The 19524-nt window shown below is 41.3% G+C and overlaps 1 protein-coding gene across 1 annotated transcript in view; it reads left to right on the plus strand.

The window, feature by feature from the left end:
* Nucleotides 1-19524, plus strand: part of Ryr2 (ryanodine receptor 2) — a 415387-nt gene that overhangs the window by 146107 nt on the left and 249756 nt on the right. Inside the window, exons 16-19 of the mRNA XM_059263016.1 lie at nucleotides 2755-2850; nucleotides 10626-10744; nucleotides 12354-12487; nucleotides 14416-14657. Of these exons, the coding sequence (XP_059118999.1) occupies nucleotides 2755-2850; nucleotides 10626-10744; nucleotides 12354-12487; nucleotides 14416-14657 (591 nt within the window). The remainder of the gene's footprint in view (nucleotides 1-2754; nucleotides 2851-10625; nucleotides 10745-12353; nucleotides 12488-14415; nucleotides 14658-19524) is intronic.

A 19524-nucleotide genomic window follows, 5' to 3' on the forward strand; every position in this document is an offset into this window, starting at 1 on the left:
TGACCAGGACAACTTATAGAAGAAAGAGTTTATTTGGGCTTGTAGTCCCAGAGGGCTAATAAGAGTTTGTCACAGCAGGGAGGCATGTCAGCAAGCAGCAGGCAAGGCTGCTGGAGCAGGGTGGTGAGAACTCACATCTTAACTGCAAATGTGTAGCTGAGAGACCCAATAATAAACGATGAGTCTTTAAACTCTCAATGCCCACCTCCAGTGACGTACTTCCTCCAACGAGGCCACCACTCCTAAACCTCCTCCCCTTGCATCACTGGCTGGAGACTGAGTGTTCAAATATATGATCCTATGGGGTATGTTTCTGTTCAAGCCATCCAATTGTATAATAAAATAAGGATTTTGTTTATTGTGGGTATATATCCATGTGAGCTTATGTACCACAGTGCACATGTAGAGGTAAGAGGACAACTCTGACCTCTCCTTCTTACTCTATGAGTCCCTCAGATGGACTCAGATCATCTGATTCAACAAGTACCTTTACCCACTGAGCCATCTCACCAGCACATAATAATGATTTTTAAAACTAGTTCCCAACAGTGAGGCTGAGTATAGTAACACATGCTTAGAACCCCAGCACTCAGGAGGCTGAGGAGGGAGAATTATGATGAATTAGAAATTGCCTTGGCTGCTCAACAAGTACCATACCTGCATGGGTGACATAGCTCAGACCTCCCATAGACATAGATACACACCCAACAGAGAAAACTAATAATACTTACTTTCACATTCTGACTAGATACAAGTTTAAAGATTTTAAATTATTCAACATTGATAAAAATTAGTTGCATGAACTTGCAGTTGCTTCTGAAGAGCTTAGTTAGAGTGTTTTTATTGCACAGGAGATGAATTACAGTTATTTACGCACTGGATATTCTTGGTATGTACACTTGCAGCTAGCTATTCATTTGTACAGCGGAGAAGACACTTCTCTTGTACCTTCTGCACTGTGAAGAGATTTAATAAGGCAGAATATTAGATTTAAAAGAACTTAAAAGCCAGCACAGGGAGACTTTGCCAGCCCCCGTATTCTGTTCACCTTTTACATTCCCTTGCATTCCCAGGGCTGCTCACAGGGCCCAGTACCCTGATGTCAACAATTCTTAACTGAGGGAAAACAGGAGGTGTGGAAGATGAAAAGCCTTAGAGATTAAGGCAGTAAGGAAGAGGTTAGTGAAGGTCGTAGGAATTGTGTTTTTCTAGCATTAGGAGAGAATGTTGTCTTGTGCCCTATACTGTAATGTTCTGCCCACATTAAACTTACCCTGCACTCTGCAGGAGAGAATGGTCATCAGATGAAGACTGGCATGATGAAATGGCTGCCATTGTTTCTCTTTTGGAAGGGAAATACTTTATCTTATTAATTGATTTTTTTATTTGTGCGCGTTATAGGCTGTTGGAGGTGCAGGAGGCACAGACATGTCAAGGTACACATGTGGAGGTCAGGGGACAACTTGCAGGACTCAGTTCATTCCTTCCACCACATATAGGTCTTGAGGATCAAACTTGAGTTGGCAAGCACCTGTCCCCAGCCCCAGTCACTGCACGTACTCCATTTATCCTGTTCCTGAGGCTCCTATGTTTCCCTTCAGGCAGAGGGAGAGAAAACTTCTTGTCCTTTGTGTTTTTCTATTTTACTGTCAGAGCACGAATCAACTTTATTCGTCGACTTACTTTGGAAGGAGATGTGAAGGGCATCTTTAAGTGTGGTTTGCGCAGTCTAACTGAAGGCTTTTCACCCTCTTGTTCTTAAGCAGCAGGTTGCAGGCAAGAGCCCTTTTTCTCCATTCCTTCAATCTACTTCCTAGTGTGGCAAGACTGTGGATAATGACTGTCCCTCTGGGGATATCTTTCTGCCTTTAAATATCATGCTGTTCAAAAATCTCACCTACACCTTCAAGCACTTACACTGTTTCTGAACAGTCTTACAGGTCTAAGCATAGCACTTCTGTTAAAGAAAAATACTAGACTTTCTGTCACAGAACTGAATCTGCTGAGTTTTTAAATGGAAAATTGAATTTTTTTGAGTATATAAACTTTGTTGAAATAATTGTTATTTCAAAATTTCATGTGAAGAAGTGTCTTTAGTTAAAGAAGTTGAGAACTGTAAGTCTAGGAAAAGTTAAAATAGCTTTCTCTAAGTTGTTTCAGTCTTTTGTATGATTGGAGACCTCTAAATGAAGAGAGGTCTGTAGACATGAGTGACTTACAACTTTATTAGTTGTCAGCCTGCCGTCCTCTTCCCTTGCCTCATTTAGTTACATCTCCCAACACACTTGTTAGCATCATAGCTGCTAGCTGTATGCCCTTTTATTTTGTCTCAGGAAATCTGATGTGTTCTTAACTCCTTTGGAGTATAGGTGTGAAAATTGGGCTCGGGAGAGATCAAATAGTTCAGTCTGGTGGCTAATTAAAAGCAATACATGTTAGAATCCAAGTGGGGAAACTTCCAGAGCACTGGTTGCTGCTACTTTTCATTATCACCTCCCTGTGTGAATCGTTACTTTCTGGAATTGTTTGCCTTCTAATGAGAAGAGCAGTTTTCAGTCCCCCCCGAAGATGCCAAGACAGTTTCAAAAATATCCAGGTTTGTGTGTGTGAATGTGAATATAGTTGCATTTGCATATGGTTTAGACTGACACTGGGAGATGCTTTGTTCTCCCCATCCCATATTGTATGCCTCGTGCAATCTTACCTTGGTCCTTGAACTTGAAAGTCACATTAATGCGAGTTCTTCTTTTGCAGCGGCTCTAATTAGAGGAAATCGTAAAAACTGTGCTCAATTTTCTGGTTCCCTTGACTGGCTGATCAGCAGACTGGAAAGACTGGAAGCGTCCTCTGGTATGTTCCTAGTTTTCTCCTTGACGTGTTTGGTGTTCCTTCCTGTTTACTTCTGTTTCTTGTGCTTGAAGACAAAGCAATTTCGCATGTTCGGCATTATGTTTTCCTTTTAATTGGTTGATTATTTTTTTATTGATTGATTGAGTCACTCTTGCCCCTGAGAGGGTTGGTGCAACCAGGGAGCTTCTGGAAGAGGAAAGTAGTCCATTCTAGAGCCAAACATGAGTGACCATGGCCTGGGAACATAGGTTACCCCAAATTCCATGTCTCAATGTAGATGCAGTTTTGGGAAGTTCATATAGTAACAGAACAAGGAAAGCCATGAAGCAGAGCACTTTCCAAATGCTTCACTGGAAATATCAAGTAGATGAATCAACACCCGAGTGGGGAAAGCTCAGCCGTAGGCCTCGGAGCTATCTGCTGACACTCGGAGTGCTCTGTACCTGTACAGCTTTATAGTGATGGACGTGTTCTTACATGGGAAGCCTGCCAACTCCCCTCTAGTGAAGGGCCAGTGCAGGGTTCTTAGGGGGCTTCAGATGCCAGAGCTTTGAAACACAGTGCTCAGTTCCTGGACACAGGGTGGTTTAAACACCCTAAAGTTACCATAGTTAATGATTCTTGGAATTTTGAAGCTCTTCATACTCTAAAGACATGACTTCCACTACTTGGACAAGAGTGTCTTATCCTCTGGGGCCCTATGAAGCCTTCCCCCTTGATACATGGTTAGATGTGACATGTTGAATTAAAAAGAGACAGCTACTTGAGTGACACCAACTCTGATGGCTCTTATGACACAGAGAAAGAGAAGGAGGCTCTTTCATTGGAGATGTGATTGTAGCTTTAAAAACATCTGGTGGTGTGTGTGTGTGTGTGTGTGTGTGTGTGTGTGTGTGAACAGTGAACATGTGAAGGTCAGAGGACAACTTTGGACATCAGTCTTCACCTTCTGCCTCATTTCTTGTGGGAGGCTCACTGGCCCAAGAGATTTCAGGGATCATTGTCTCCATCTCCATCCCTAATACAGGAGCCCTGGGATTACAGATTCATATTACTGCCTCTGGATTTCACATGGATTCTGGGGAGGGGTCCAAATTCCTGTCCCCATGCTTACATAGAAAATAGTTTTTCTGCTGAGCCCAATATTAGCTTTTGATTTAAAGCTTTGTATTTTACAGAAAGTCTACCATGAGATATTGGAGGGATTATGTTCTCCAGTCTCAGGAAAAAAACCAAAAGCAAAATTCAAAGCAAAACTAAACTAAACTAAATCAATCACAATAGCATTGGAAATTTTCTAAAGAAAATCTTTGGTGACAGCCACTGGGGTCAGTACCTCTTTATATACCCTAATATTCCTAACATTCCACACTATAGACAGCCATGTTTCCTACCCTGATCTGTAGTAACAATAAAAGTGGTGTTTTATGTGATGATCTAAGGTGGTCAGGACTTGTAAACCATGCTTCATGTTGCAATTACTTAAGAATGCAGGAAAATATAGAAAGCACTTTGTAAAACTATTTACTCCAAGTGCTTGAAATAAAGTATTAATTTTATGGCACACGCCTTTAATCCCAGCTCTCGGGAGGCAGAGGCAGGCAGATCTTTGTGAGTTCGAGGCCAGCCTGGGCTACAGAGTAAGTTCCAGGACAGGCTCCAAAGCTATACAGAGAAACCCTGTCTCGAAAAACAAAAACAAACAAACAAAAAAGTATTAATAATAAGAAGGTCCTAATTTAGTAGTTAGGTGTTGTGAAAATTTAAAAATTCTCTCCCGGTCAAAAATCAAACCTTCCTGAGCCGCACCAGGAGGAAATGGTACTCTCCTCACTTCCTTTCTCCACAAAGCAGTAAGCTGCAACTCAAAGGAAGAGACAGATAAAGAATGGAGCCTTCATTTGGAGGCTTCTTGTATTTTGCTATATTTTATCAATAAGATGATATGTAGCAAGTGGGGCAGGGGGATCCCTCAAAGGAAACTCCAAATGAAACAGAACCCTTTTTAATGGGCTAAAACAATGTAAAATGTTCAAAGCTCCTAGGTTTCCTGACTTTTTTCTCTTCTTCAGAGTGCTTTTCTTACAGCAGGTAGAGAAGGGGGGTGGCAAATTACATCTCTAGAAAATGGTTCTTACAATGAAAGAGTTCTTCGGCTATTTCAGAGTCAGGAATACAAGGTCATGACGTGGAGCTGAGTGATTTTACAATTATTTTCCATGGTTACTTGAAGACCATTGTTCACTTCTAGCTGTAGTTCATTGACTGCTAAGGGTGATGGGACAGTGAGGCTTGCTGGATTCTGGCTTACAGATGCAGAGGTTTCCCGGTTGGCCTAGTCATAGGTGGTGCACCTCAGATTGTACAATGTTTGACGAGTCTATGGCTTCTAGAATGTATTTTGTTACTCATTAGGACTGTAAGTTCTCAAATGGGCAGACTTACTATATGTACACACTATTTCTATTTCTGCCTCAGTGATGTCTTTTATTATTATTTTTTGGTGGTTCTTTATCTTTTCTAGAGATTTTTTTTAACAAGAAAATAGATTTCTTTGGTACATTTGTAAGGGACATTGGGATAAGCAGTGGCAAATGTGCTGCCTGCAGCCTACTTTATGATTCTTGGAGTAACAGATACCCAATCACATGACCTGGAAACTTGCCTTGTTCTGTGAGTGTCAGTTTCTCTTCAATTTCTGTTAAGGAAGGACCTAAGGATGTCCTTGTCTATTTAAGCATTGATGTGAGGCTGAGCCCCTGAAAATTATGAGTACTGTGGCATGGATACCCTTCAGAGCTGCTAGCATGGCAGGAACCACTGGGCACGGCCATGGCACTCATGAACTCACAGTAGCTGTGGTTTCCTGCACAAGACCTGCACAAGAACAATCCAGCCCAAATTCTGGCATAGAAGGGGAAGGTGCTGCTGGGCCCCATTGCTTATCAAAGGAGTTATTGACAGTTGACCAAAATGATTGTCCCTCCCCCAGCAACTTCTCTCTTCCTTCCCTCCCTCCCTTTCTCTTTCCCTCCCTCCCCCTCTCTTTTTCTTTCTTTTCTTTTTTAATGTGTGGCCACTTGTGGTGGTATTGTGTTCCCCAAAATATTGTGCACCCTAATAAACTTATCCAGGGTCAGAGAACAGAACAGCCACAATATTAAACATAGAGGTTAGGCAGTGGTAGCACACGCCTTTAATCCTAGCATTCCAGAGGCAGAGATCTGCCCGGATCTCTGTGAGTTCAAGGCCACACTAGAAACAGCCAGGAATGATGACTCACGTCTTTAATCCCAAGAAGTGATGGCAAGAAGCAGAAAGATATTTAAGGCATGAGGACAAGGAACTAGAGCCTGGTTAAGCTGTTAGGCTTTTGAGCAACAACAGTTCAGCTGAGATTCATTCTGGATGAGGACTGAGAGGCTTTCAGTCTGAGGAAACAGGATCAGCTGAGGAATTGGCAAGGTGAGGTGGCTGTGGCTTGTTCTGCTTCTCTGATCTCCCAGCTTTAACCCTAATACCTGGCTTCAGGTTTGATTTTAATAAGACCTGTTAAGATTGATGCTACAGCCACTGGTAGATTTCCCATGTTTCTATGAGCAGACATAAAGTTGAGAGGGGCCTGTGCTGGAATTGGTGTGGTGAACTAGAGAGGAAATGGGGGTGGATATGATAATATATGAAATTGTCAAGACTAAGAACTTGATCTGACATAGGCAATTGTGGGACAGTATTTTACATATATCTCAAGGTTCAGAGAGCAGTGAGAAGCAATGAATAATAGAAGGCAGGTGGTCCCCTGGGTCCTATTTTTGTCACCAACAAGACACAACAAGTAGAAAGTTAGATGGGTGACTTCATGTATTGGGTCACAGCCAGAATGCAGTGTTTTGAACACTTAATGTCTAGTCGAAGTAGGGCTTGTACCCTTTCATCTGTGACATGTTGTCAGTATTTCACATGAAAAGTTATTTAGAACATTGTATAAAATATCCTTTAGGCTGGCAACATGGTTAGGCAAGTAGAAGTACTTGCCACTAAGCCTGATGACATGAGTTCCACCCCTGGGACCCAAATAGTAAGAGAGAACCAACTCCCAAAGCTGTCTTCTGACTTTCATAGCACATGTTGTTATGTACATGCCCACTCATATATGCAGTAAATAAATACATAAATGAGTAAATAAATAAGTGTAGTAGACATTAAAATAAATCAAATTACTTTTGGAATATGTATATAAGATATACCTGTGAAGCATAAAGGAATTCTGTGTCCAGATATTGACTCTGCCCCTAAAACATATCTTTATGTATATGCCAATCTAAAACAACAGTGAAGAAACCTCCTGAATGTAAAGCTCTTCTGGTCCTGATGTTCCAGGCAAGGGAAGCTCATCTTGAGCATTCTGCTTTACTGAATTCCTGCCATCCTACCATCAGATTTCCATTCAAAGACAGAGAAGACAAGGCCAAGCACTTACAGGTCACTTGTTTGAGGTCAAGGAAAAGCAGAGGAGGATTGAATCTGCGTCAAAACTATGAGCTCTGGAGTAATGTCGTCTTTGCTCCTCATTTTGCTCAGACCAAAGAGCTTACAGAGATTGGCCGACTGGATGGAATCAGTAACAAACTGATGAATGAAAAAAAAATGACTAAAACCAATAACTATAGTGCCAAAAGTGGCATAGGAACATTTTGTAGTGTTCTCAAATTGCCTCTGTTCTTTGAGACAGTCTCCTGTAGCCCAAGCAAGCCTTTAATTCACTGTGTAGTGGAATATAGCTAGAGTTTTTCTCTCTGGGTTCCACCAAGCCTTGGCAGTCCTGTAGCCCACTTATAAAATAAACACACAGACGCTTATATTATTTAAACTGCTCAGCCATTAGCTCAGGCCTACCATTTTCTAGCTCTTACTCTTATACTCAGCCCATTTCTGTTAATCTATATGTTGCTACATATTCTGTGGCTTTACCTGCTGCCTTTACATCATGCTGCCTGGATGGCATCTCCTCCTCTCCTCTCTGCCTTCTTGTTCTCTCAATTCTCCTCTCTGCTAGTCCTACCTATACTTCCTGCCTGGCTACTGGCCAATCAGTATTTTATTTATCAATCAATCATCCACAGCAGTGGAGGATGACCTTGAACTTCTGATCCTGCTGTCTCCAATTCCCTAGTGCTGGATTACAGGTGTGTGCCACCACGCCTGGTTTTAAGCAGTACTGGGGATCAAACCCAGGGCTTCCTGCCTGCTAAGCAAATACTCTATCAACTAACTGAGCCACATCTCCAGCCTCTGTCATCTTTTTTGAGACATAACAATGTATCCTAATAAAAATTTGAGTAGTATCAAATTTCTGATATGATCATCTGGTCTTTAAATCATAAACTGTCTTGAAACCAACATTCCTTTTTCCTAACTGTCCTTTGGCAAATGTAGTTTCTCTGTCCTTCATAAATCCTGGCTCCTCTGACTGAAGGGAGCAGCCATCAGAATCCTAATGAGGCTGAACTGCACATTATAGTTGCACTGCTCTGTGTTTGTGCTCTCTCTCAGTTAGTTTACCCCGGGGAAACTCTGGACTCACACCTGCCTTCCAATCCCAAACCTCAGTCTCTCTTCTTGGCTTATTGATTTCGCGCATGCTTCTCCCCAAGCGTGTTTCGTTACTTTGTGTATGCGTTAGAATACTGTGCACTGGCTCCAGTCTCCATTTCTCTCCTGATTTTGCCAATTTGTGTTCTATTTTCAAACTTAACCTTCTCAACTTTTCTCCCTCCTCAGTGTCACGTGAGTTTGAGAAATAATGAGTTTATTTTCCTCTTTAGCCTCAAAAACAGTCTGAAAATTCAAAGTATATGTAATTATATATTTTCTCAGTGAGGCTTGAAGCCACAGCTCTTTCCGTCATGATTTTTAAACTTTATACGTCTGAATACTAATGTGATATACAAATTTTTTTCTTTCTCCATTTGGGTAAGATATGGAAATCCTATTTAGGGTAACTTCCATTTGCTTTTATGATTTCGCCCTTGTTAACGAAAAGAAATAAAATTCCACGCTGTTTCTTTCTTTTTTCCCTTTTCTGTTTGCCAGAAGACTTAAAAATAAATTAGTCATTTATCTTATACTGAAACTCAAATCATTTCTTATTTTAATCTTTGGGTACATTACTTTCGGTAAGTGTATGTATGGTGTGTGTGTGTGTGTGTGTGTGTGTGTGTGTGTGTGTGTGAAAGAGAGAGAGAGAGAGAGAGAGAGAGAGAGAGAGAGAGAGAGAGAGAGAGCGCACGAGTGTGCACATGTCATGGCATGCATGTGGAGATCACAGGACAATCTCAGATGTTGGTCCTTGCTTCCTACCTTCGTTTGAGATAGTCTTCCTTACTGTGCACCACTGTGTACATGAGCAGAGCTAACCCATGAGCTTCTAACGATTCTCCTGCCGGTGCCTCCACTCTGCTGTCAGTGGTTTCGTTTCACATTACCACTCTTCTCTTCTGTAGGATATGGTGTTCACATCCAGATCTAGCCATATTCCTTTCCTGATGCATTCAGTTTTGATCATGCTATGAGCTTTGTGAGCCATTGTTTGCTAAGAGAACCTGTTCTCAGTCTTCTATTGCTTGTTTTGTTTTGTTTTTGTTTTTGTTTTTCCCCTGAGTACAGGAGAGGCTGGCTAACTTTTCTGTAAAAGGCTAATGCCTCAGTCTGGGTGGCTGATTCAAAATACCACATGGACAGTGCCTTTTGGATTTGGTGTATGGATCTCCTCTCACATTGACAGCTCTTCCTTTCCCGGGTGTCAGGAAAAAGCATGCTCCTGTAACCTTCCTCCTCTTTAAAGGCACAGCCTATTCATAAAGAATCAGCCCTCATGACCTCACCTCAGGTTATAGCATCCAGTTTTATATTTAATAGCCAGTGTGCCCTAAGGTCTAAACATTCTGAAAATGAAACCCATTTTGCGTTTGCTCTTTTAGAAACCTTAAGGAAAAAAAGGCATATTATACTTTTGTGATGGTTATAGTTGATAATTTTCATTTCTGTACAATTTTGTTTATTTCTTTTTCTTTTTTTTTTTTTTTTTTTTTGGTTTTTCGAGACAGGGTTTCTCTGTAGCTTTGCGCCTTTCCTGGGACTCACTTGGTAGCCCAGGCTGGCCTCGAACTCACAGAGATCCGCCTGCCTCTGCCTCCCGAGTGCTGGGATTAAAGGCGTGCGCCACCACCGCCCGGCTCTTTTGTTTTTTAAATGGAAGTATTTTTTTTTTTTCCTGGGGATCCAGTTTAGGTTGTCAGGCTTAACTTCAAGTGCCTTTACTCACCTATCCCTCTTGCCGGTTTAGGATTATGTTTCTAATGCCAGAAAGCTTCAGAATCTGCCCTAAGCTACTGTCCTTCCATGCCTGTCTCACATACTGGCCCACCCTGGTGTGCCTGCCACTCAAGCCTGTACTGCCCCCTCCTCTCCGTGAATATCTGGAGGGGGATACATTTGCTAAGTCCTCCAAGCCTGTCATACTGCTCTCTATTATACTCGCGAGGTACAGTCACCTTCCTCCGCTAAGCTTCATACTGCTCTCCACCGGGATCCGTTGACTTTGGATATCTGTCTGTTCTGACAAATGCCACCTGTTGCTTCCCACAGTGCCCTGTGGCAAACACATTGAGCACAAAGTAATTACATGTCAAACAGATCGAGTGCAGTTGAATGAAAAAGAGAAAAAAGAACAGCTTCCCAAAACCTCAACCTTCTTCCCCTTTCATTGTCTGCAGGCATTCTGGAGGTCCTCCACTGTGTGTTAGTGGAGAGCCCAGAAGCTCTGAATATCATCAAAGAAGGACATATCAAATCTATCATCTCACTTTTAGACAAGCATGGAAGAAACCACAAGGTAAGTGAGCTGTTTGATTTCCATGAGTGAATTCTAGATTCATTGCACAGTGGGGAGTGGGCTATATATTGCAAAAGGCCAGAAGAAAGGATTTGAAATGTTGTTCACCAAATGAAATGATAGGAAGTTTGAGCTGTGTGCATGTGATTGCCTACTGAAAATATAAACCAGTGAGAAAAATGGGGTAAATGTCCAACAAGCCTAAAAGGAGTGAAATACTGAGAGGTCAAAATATCTAGCATGTATACAGTGATTTAAAACAGGCAACATGTGTATGCATCTAAGCATACCTGATTCTAACATGAATTGCTAAATGGTCTTTTAATAAAAAACCCAGAGCCAGATATTGGGGTAAATGCTGAAAGATCAGAGAGACAAAGGAACAAGACACTGCTGTGTCTCACCTCACTAATTCTGCAAATCCTCTGACTGAAATCCTCTGAGTCCTTACCCGAAAGGCTCCAGCCAAAAAAACCTCTAGCTGTAAGGGACGATTCTACCAAAAAGCTTTTAGTTCCTGTCTCCTCAAGCCTTATATACCTTACTCTGCCCAGCCATCACTTCCTGGGATTAAAGGCATCTGTGCTTCCTAGTACTGGGATTAAAGGTGTGTGCCACCACCGCCTGGCTCTGTTTCTCTCCTAGACTGAGTCAATCTCATTCCTGGGTAGCTTTGAACTCACAGAGATCCAGATGGATCTCTGCCTCCTGAGTGCTAGGATTAAAGGTGTGTGTGCCACCACTGCCTGGCTTTTATGTTTAATCTAGTGGCTTGTTCTGTTCTCTGATCTTCAGGTAAATTTTACTAGGGTACACAATATATCACCGCCCCTGATAGCCTATATGTCAGTATGGTTTTTGTCTTCATGCATCAGTTAAAATAAATTAATAAACTAAGAGATATACCAACAAAAGATAATTTCAAGACGTTGAAATTTTCATGAATGTTTTTCATCCTTAGTTACCATGGAGTAAGATTATTTCATATAAAGTCATTGTAATCATGAGAGTACAAACCGTTTTTGCTTTGTATGTGAAAGAAAGATGGAGAGTCACTGGGACACACACTGTCATGTTAAAATGACTGAACTGAGGCTGTGGGTGAGACATGATACAGTGCTTTCGAAGGCCTGAGACTCAGAGTTCACATCCCCTTCATCCACAAGAATGCTGGAAAACTGTGACTGCTTCCTGTAATCCCAGTGCTTGGGAGGCAGAAATAGATTTTTAGAGTAGTCAAGTTGGTAAGCTCTGGGTTCAAGTGAGAGACCATGCCCCAGTATGTAAGGTGGAGAGAATGATTCAGGAAGATGCCCAACATCAACCTGTCTTTCACATGCACATATACACATGTATGTCTACACACATTTGAACATGTATATACACGTGCATGCATACCAGAGAGAGAGAGAGAAACAGAGACAGAGAGACAGAGACAGAGAGACAGAGACAGAGAGAGAAAGAGAGACTGAGAGAGAGACAGAGAGCTAGAGAGACAGAGGGAGAGAGAGGGGAGATGATGGGATCAATCACAGTTGGGGTTATGTTTGCCTTGTGGAAAGTGCTGTTGATGAGGTCAGAGTCAGCTGGACGTGCTCTCTCTCCCCAGGTCCTGGACGTGTTGTGCTCTCTCTGTGTTTGCCATGGGGTTGCTGTCCGTTCTAACCAGCATCTCATCTGCGACAATCTTCTGCCAGGACGAGATCTCTTACTACAGACCCGTCTTGTGAATCATGTCAGTAGGTAAGTTCCCATGGACATTGTCATTCACACTACTGCAAGGAGCTGTCTCTCTAGGGAAGCCAGCAGGAGGTCTGTTTGTTTTACTGAAGGATTTGTGTGTGTTCCCCCACTGAACACGTATTGTTTTCTACCTAGTAGAAAGGTTAATAAAATAACAATAGATGAACTGTTTACTGCAAACACATGTGTAAGAGTTTCTGTTCTCTTTCATGTGTGGACAGATTACCACTGGTGTCTTCAGAAGCAGGCTGTAGCTGCAGCAATATGCAAGGATATAGCTGTAGGTAGTTGTAAGAAGTCACGTTGTTCTTCAGTATCCCGAGAATGTGCCTACTATCGGTGATAAAAAAGATAGTGCCCAAGTCTAACACATTTCAAACTAAATAGCTAATGAAATGGCATTTTCCACCAGACCAGCCTTTTAAGGAATCTGACAGTGTCACCTACAAGCTACCTAGTGCTACTGTTCCAGTTTGCCCATGGCCTATGCTATCTGTATTTTGTGAGCTTTCTTCAGTACTGCTCTTGTCTAATTTTTGCAGATGATGAGGGTAGGACTGGGGTAATCCTTGGGTCTGTCTGCAGAAACTGAGCTAGGGAGTACTATGCTGTCTTTCTTATCCCTTTAGATTAAAAATAAATCAATAAACCAGAAAAACAATATGCTCTATGTGGTAGAGTAACTAGGTCTTTCCATAAGCTTCCATCACTTTATTTTTCCATAAACAGAAGTGGTGTGAGATATGCAACTTTTAAAAGATTTGTTTGTTTTCATTTTATGAGATTGAATGCATGGTATGTATGTGTACTACATCCATGCCTGGAGGGCAAGAGGAGGGCATCAGATTCCCTGGAGCTAGATTATAGGCCATTGTGAGCCACCTTGTGGGAACTGAACCAGAGTCCTCTGCAAGAGCAACCAGTGAGCCACCTCTCTAGGCTCCCTGTGTTGTGTTGTTTCAACAGGAGTGATAAGGCTTTTGTTGTATTTCAGCCTTGATGTTAATGAGTGGTACTTCCTGACACTGCCATTTCTCCTTGGGATCACTAGAGAATGTAAGCCCACTCTTAAAATGGACTTAAATGAAACTTGCCAAAAAAGTCTTCTGTTCAAAGCAAAGAAAGAGTAGACAGACAACAACAGCCCTCTTTTGTCACATGCTACCATTGACCATATCATATCATAGCCCATGTGACGTGGCACTTACATTAGGAAGATTCATGTGTCCTGCGTTAATAGCAGCTCCATTTATTATGTGGTCTTGTTGTATCAAGTATCTCATTTTATGATCTACATTTGATTAATGATATGAAATTTTCAAAAGATCAGTTAAGGAAAAAGTCCTATTGGACCCTGGATTGACTTGGCTGAGTAAACTCAACATCAGGTGTTACACACTCAAGGTGAACTGGGGGTGCTCTCTGCCTGGGTACCACCTCTGTGGTGGTTTTGTAATTCTGTGGTATTTGTTAAAAATGTAAGTTTAGGATGTTGGATCAGTTACCTTACTTGTTGTCATGACAGAATACCTGACTGAAGCAATATGGGGAAGAAGCATTTATTCTGGCTTGCATTTTGCAGGTACAGGTGGGTCAAGTCATGGCAACAGACACATAAGATGGATGGGCAGTTTGCATGGGCATTCAGGAAGCAGAGAGATAAATGTTTGTTGGTTCTTAGCTTGCTTTCTTATCTTTATTTAGTCCAGAACCTTAGCACCCAGGATGATACTGCCCACCTCAGTGAACTGAATCTAGAAATATGATTACAGATGTGTCCAGAGGTTGGTCTCCTAAATGATTCTAGAGCCTGTCAAGTTGATGGCATCGACTATCACACATGTACATGATAGAGAATTAGGAATAATATTTAGAATCATGAGTAAAGAAACCAATAGAAGCTTCCTTTGTCTTTTTCTGTCTAAAAGCATGAGGCCTAATATCTTCCTGGGTGTCAGCGAAGGGTCTGCACAGTATAAGAAGTGGTACTACGAGCTCATGGTGGACCATACAGAACCCTTTGTGACAGCAGAGGCTACTCACCTGCGAGTGGGCTGGGCTTCCACTGAAGGCTATTCCCCGTACCCTGGCGGGGGTGAAGAGTGGGGTGGCAATGGCGTTGGTGATGACCTCTTCTCCTATGGGTTCGATGGCCTTCACCTCTGGTCAGGTAGGCATTGTCCCTTTTCCTTAAACAGTTTCCAGATGGAGGTCTTGTGACCTGTTGTACTTTTCTGTAAGCTGAGAACACTTATTGTTAAACACCCAGATGATGAGTACAAGAGTTGAACAAAAACCAGAATTTTTAATACAGAAAAAGAAAATAATTGCGTTATAGTACATTTCCATAGGACTATAAAGCTTGTGAATGTGTGTTTAAAATGACATTCTAGTGCATGAACAAACTGCAAGATTCTCAGGTGTTTCTGAATCACTTTAATTGGTATATTCAAAGGTTTAATGTTTGTTATAAAAACCATACAATACAATGACTGGTTTTGATTCCAGTGAGCTAATATAAAAGCCAATCAAATGGAAGCTCCATGGGACCAGTCCAGTCATGGCATGGCTGGGCAGGTGTGGAAATCTTAAAGCTATGTATATAATCAAGATACCAGCTGCCAAATTCTCAGTAGTGATTTGAATACCTGTTGCAAATGCTATATGTTAAAATTTTATATTTCTTTCTCCAGATCACAAATAGGTATAATTTGGCTTACTTCAAAGTTTAGTTCTTGCATAGTAACATAGTATTATTTTTGCATTGTATTATTGTTTTCAGGTACTGGGGTTCACCTGGATGTTGCAGGCATGGGCAGTTCATGAAGCAGCATTTATATGACAGTTCTGGGGTGACCTTGATGTATCTTACACTTAGTGTGTGAAAGACATAGAAAGTTACTTTAGGTTATAAAAGCTGAACTTTGTCTCTTAGTTGTGAGTGATGTTCATTTAGTAGTGTAGAGGCCTAATAAAATCTAGAAAAAAGGCTTAAAAATTTAAATGAGTTAAGTCCAAGAGTTGATAGTAGTGAGATTAATGAACTCAAAGCACTCTGTAGAGTCAAATCTACATAATAATAGTTATTGGACCTGCTTTATCCAGTGCCAGTAGTTCAGATGTCATGTGGGTGCCATGTTTTGGATAGCTCATCCATCTCTTGGAGTTTGTGGTCAGGGGCCTCAGAATAATTTATATTGCCTCCCTCCAAGTGCATGAGCCAATTAGATCAGAGCAATAATGCCTTCCTTGTTCTGATGGTAATTTTCTGTGGTCCCAAGGACAGGAAAAGAGTGCTTAGCCTAACATTGGGCTAAGTTCTGTTTTATGGCATATTTGATCTATAATGCCCTGAACTCTATTACCCTCACTTCTGAGAATTGCTTCATGGGAAATGGGCCCTCCACTGGATGAATGAGCCATGTTAAAGTGTTTCCCTTTTAGGCAGTGGTTGGGGGAAAGGTTTCCTCAGATGCAAAGCCTGGAATTGCTTTATTGGGCACTTCACTACTTCTGATCTTACATTACATTACAACTTTTCCTTTTGACATACTAGAAAAGCTTCATGCCATTCAACTAAAACCTGTGCTTTATGCCTCAATGAGAAGGTGCTAAAGAGAAAAATAAGGACAGAGCATAATGTGTGCATAGATGTGCCATAGGACAGATGGCAGGTCACAGAATTCCTGGAGAAAATTATCCTGAAACTCTGTTGTCAAGAGAACTTATTTTTTAACCTTAAAATCTTTTTCTTGGTGTGAGGTGTGTGTATGTGTGTGTGTGTGTGTGTGTGTGTGTGTGTGTGTGGTCAGAGGACCACCTCTGGTATCAGTCTGTTTTCCACACAGTTTGAGACAGGATCTTATTACTACTGTGTACAGTCCACAGACTCCAAAGATTCTCCCATCTCAACATAGGGGTGCTAGGATAACAGACATGCATGCTACTGTATGTCTGTCTTTTATATGGGTTCTGGGGATCTGAACTTGTGTCCTCGGGAATGTACCATAAGCCTTTGTCAACACTGAGCCGTTTCCCTGGCCCCTTGTTCATTTTTTAAAGTGCTGAGAAACTACAAGTCATATTATGGCTGTAGTTAAAAGCTGCATTTATTCTATTTAGGGGCTATGACATGCTTTACAAAGACCAATGTAAAGTAGGTAGAATTTGCCTAAGTTCTTACTAACTGAGGCAACTTTTCTCGTTTTAATGGTTTTTGTAGGACTGAAAGCATCAAACTGGCAGTTTCAAGGAGAGAACATAAGTTTTACCATTGTACATTGTGTAATTAGAGGCCAGTGTTCCTTGGAACAGGGATTTGGCTCCAAATCAATATTTGAATGACATCTTCATTTATTCTCCCAAATTCAATGATGTACATCATTGTTATTGAGGCATCCCAGATGAGGACAAGAATATGAAATTCTTGGAACTTTTAAAGAATTGAAATAAAAACATATAGAGGAGTGCTGTGGAGCAGCATAGGAAATATCAGTGTAGATTTATCACCCAAGGTTGTGAGTCTACCTGCTGCTCCTCCATGTGAACTAAAGGTTCAGTGGAATGGCCATTCAAGGAGAGGCCCTCTACCTGGAGATGTAATCATGAAGCTTCCATACTGTGTATGCCATGACCTTGAGTTCTTCACTCACTCTCTGTCTTAGCTGAGCACTACAGACTTTCCAGAGAAGAGGACATAGATAACCCTTAGGTGTTCATTAGCTTCATCACAGCAATGTCAATAAAGCTGAACAATATATTGGATTGTAGTTAATGTGTAATTTTAGTATCATGGCTAAAATAGAAACATTCTTATTAACTGTGGATCTTGACACTAGCAAGAAATCAACATTTTCCCCAGGAGCTGCTTTGCTGTCCTGTTTTTGTTTCTTCTTGTTTTTAAAGCTGCTTTTTATAATATTCAGGGAGTTCTAGAAGATGTACCTAATGATGATTCTGATGCTGAAAGAGTTGTGTATTGATAAGATCAAAACATTGTCTATATTTTAGAAAGTAGAGACTGTTCTTTACCTTTTTTGTTGTTTTTTATTTGTTTTTTGATACAGTGTTTCTCTGTGTAGCTTTGGAGCCTGTCCTGGAACTCACTCTGTAGACCAGGCTGCCATTGGTGCTTTAAATGTGTTCTTGCTTAGAACTCTTGGTATGCTAGACATAAAAAGATGTGTGTGTGTGTGTGTGTGTGTGTGTGTGTGTGTGTGTGTGTATGTTTATACAAAGCATAGGGGATGGAGAAAGGGCTCAGCTGGTAAAGGAGCTTGCTGCTATCCTGAAGACCCAAGTTTGGTCCCCAGGACACACATGATAGAAGGAGAGAATGGACAAGTTGTCCTCTGACCTCCACAGGCACATCATGGCACACATACATATACACATATCTTAGTCACTGTTCTATTGCTGTGAAAAGACATCAAGACTAAGGTAACTATTATAAAATAAAGCATTTAATTGGGGCTGGCTTACAGTTTCAGAAGTTTAGTCTATTATCATCATGGCTGGAAGCATGACAGCAGGCATGGAAGGCATGATGCTGGAGAAGTAGTTGAGAGCTACATTCTGATCTGCAGTCAGAGAGAGAGACACTGGGCATGGAGTGAGATTTTGAAACCTCAAAGCTCAACCACAGTGACACACTTCCTTCAACAAGGCCACATCCCCTAATTCTTTTTAAATAGTGCCATTCCCTGTTGACTAAGCACTCAAATACATGAGCCTGTGGGGACCATTCTTATTCAAATCAACACAGCACCCATAAAAACACATAATAAGTAAATGAAAAATAATGTAATAAAATTTATGGCAAAGTATGAGTCATGAAGTTCTTGCTCTAATTGTGTATATGTTTGTGCCTGTCAGCCTGTGTTTTGAGGCACCCCATACCTCCCTTTTTGTGTAGTATGCTGTGTGTAGTGGATTCCCCTTGGGACTAATTAGCTGATGACTTGTGATGTCATCAAGAGTGGGCTGATACCATTGCTTGTCCAGAGAAAAGTATGACATGCATCAAATAACTTCATGTCTCTCATTGTATTGTGCTGTACCCAAGAAGCCAACCACAACAATGTGTAAAGTAAATTTCATTATAAAACAAAAGCAAATTGGCCTTTCATTCTTTCACAGTAAGCAATATGCTGCAAGAACAGAGATAGTTCCTGCTTTCAGTATCCCGACTTTATTTTGTATTTATGAAACAAAGATGGTTGTAAGAGAAAGGGCACCAACTGTCCACTATGCCTGAGACTACTGCTTTTAAATAATTCATTTCTTTTTTCAGCACACTAATTCCAGAAGATGGTACTATTTAGTGTTCAGCTTATAAGAAATCAGTGCCATGAGCAAGATCCAGGACAGGCACCAAAACTACACAGAGAAACCCTATCTCGAAAAACCAAAACAACAACAACAACAACAACAACAAATCAATGCCAGGCATGGTGGCACATGCCTTTAATCCTAGCATTTGTCAGGCGGAGAAAAGGTGGATCTCTGAGTTTGAGGCCAGCCTGTTATACAGAGCAAGTTGCAGGAAGCCAGGGCTACACAGAGAAACCCTGTCTTGAAAAACAAAACAAAACACAACCCAAAATAATAACACATATACAAAAACAGAAAGGAGTCAAGGTTCAGAGGGTAAGTCATTTGCCAAGGGCTGTACAAGTTCACGTGGTAGGTTGCAGGGGTTATTAGCAGTTAGATGCTTTCCTAGGTATCCTTTGACATCGTTATATTTTCTCTGATATCATTTCTGCATCCAGTAACATACATACACATGCTGTGGGAAGTCCTGTATGTCAAGTGTGTTGCTGATTGGTCAATAAATAAATCACTGATTGGCCAGTGGCCAGGCAGGAAGTATAGGCAGGACAAGGAGGAGAATAAAGCTGGCAAGTGGAAGGCTGAGTCAGAGACACTGCCAGCCACCACCATGACAAGCCGCATGATGCCAGTAAGCCACGAGCCACGTGGCAAGGTATAGATTAATAGAAATGGATTAATTTAAGCTGTAAGAACAGTTAGCA

Source organism: Peromyscus eremicus, chromosome 5 (genome assembly GCF_949786415.1).
Source record: "Peromyscus eremicus chromosome 5, PerEre_H2_v1, whole genome shotgun sequence".
Taxonomy (NCBI): domain Eukaryota; kingdom Metazoa; phylum Chordata; class Mammalia; order Rodentia; family Cricetidae; genus Peromyscus; species Peromyscus eremicus.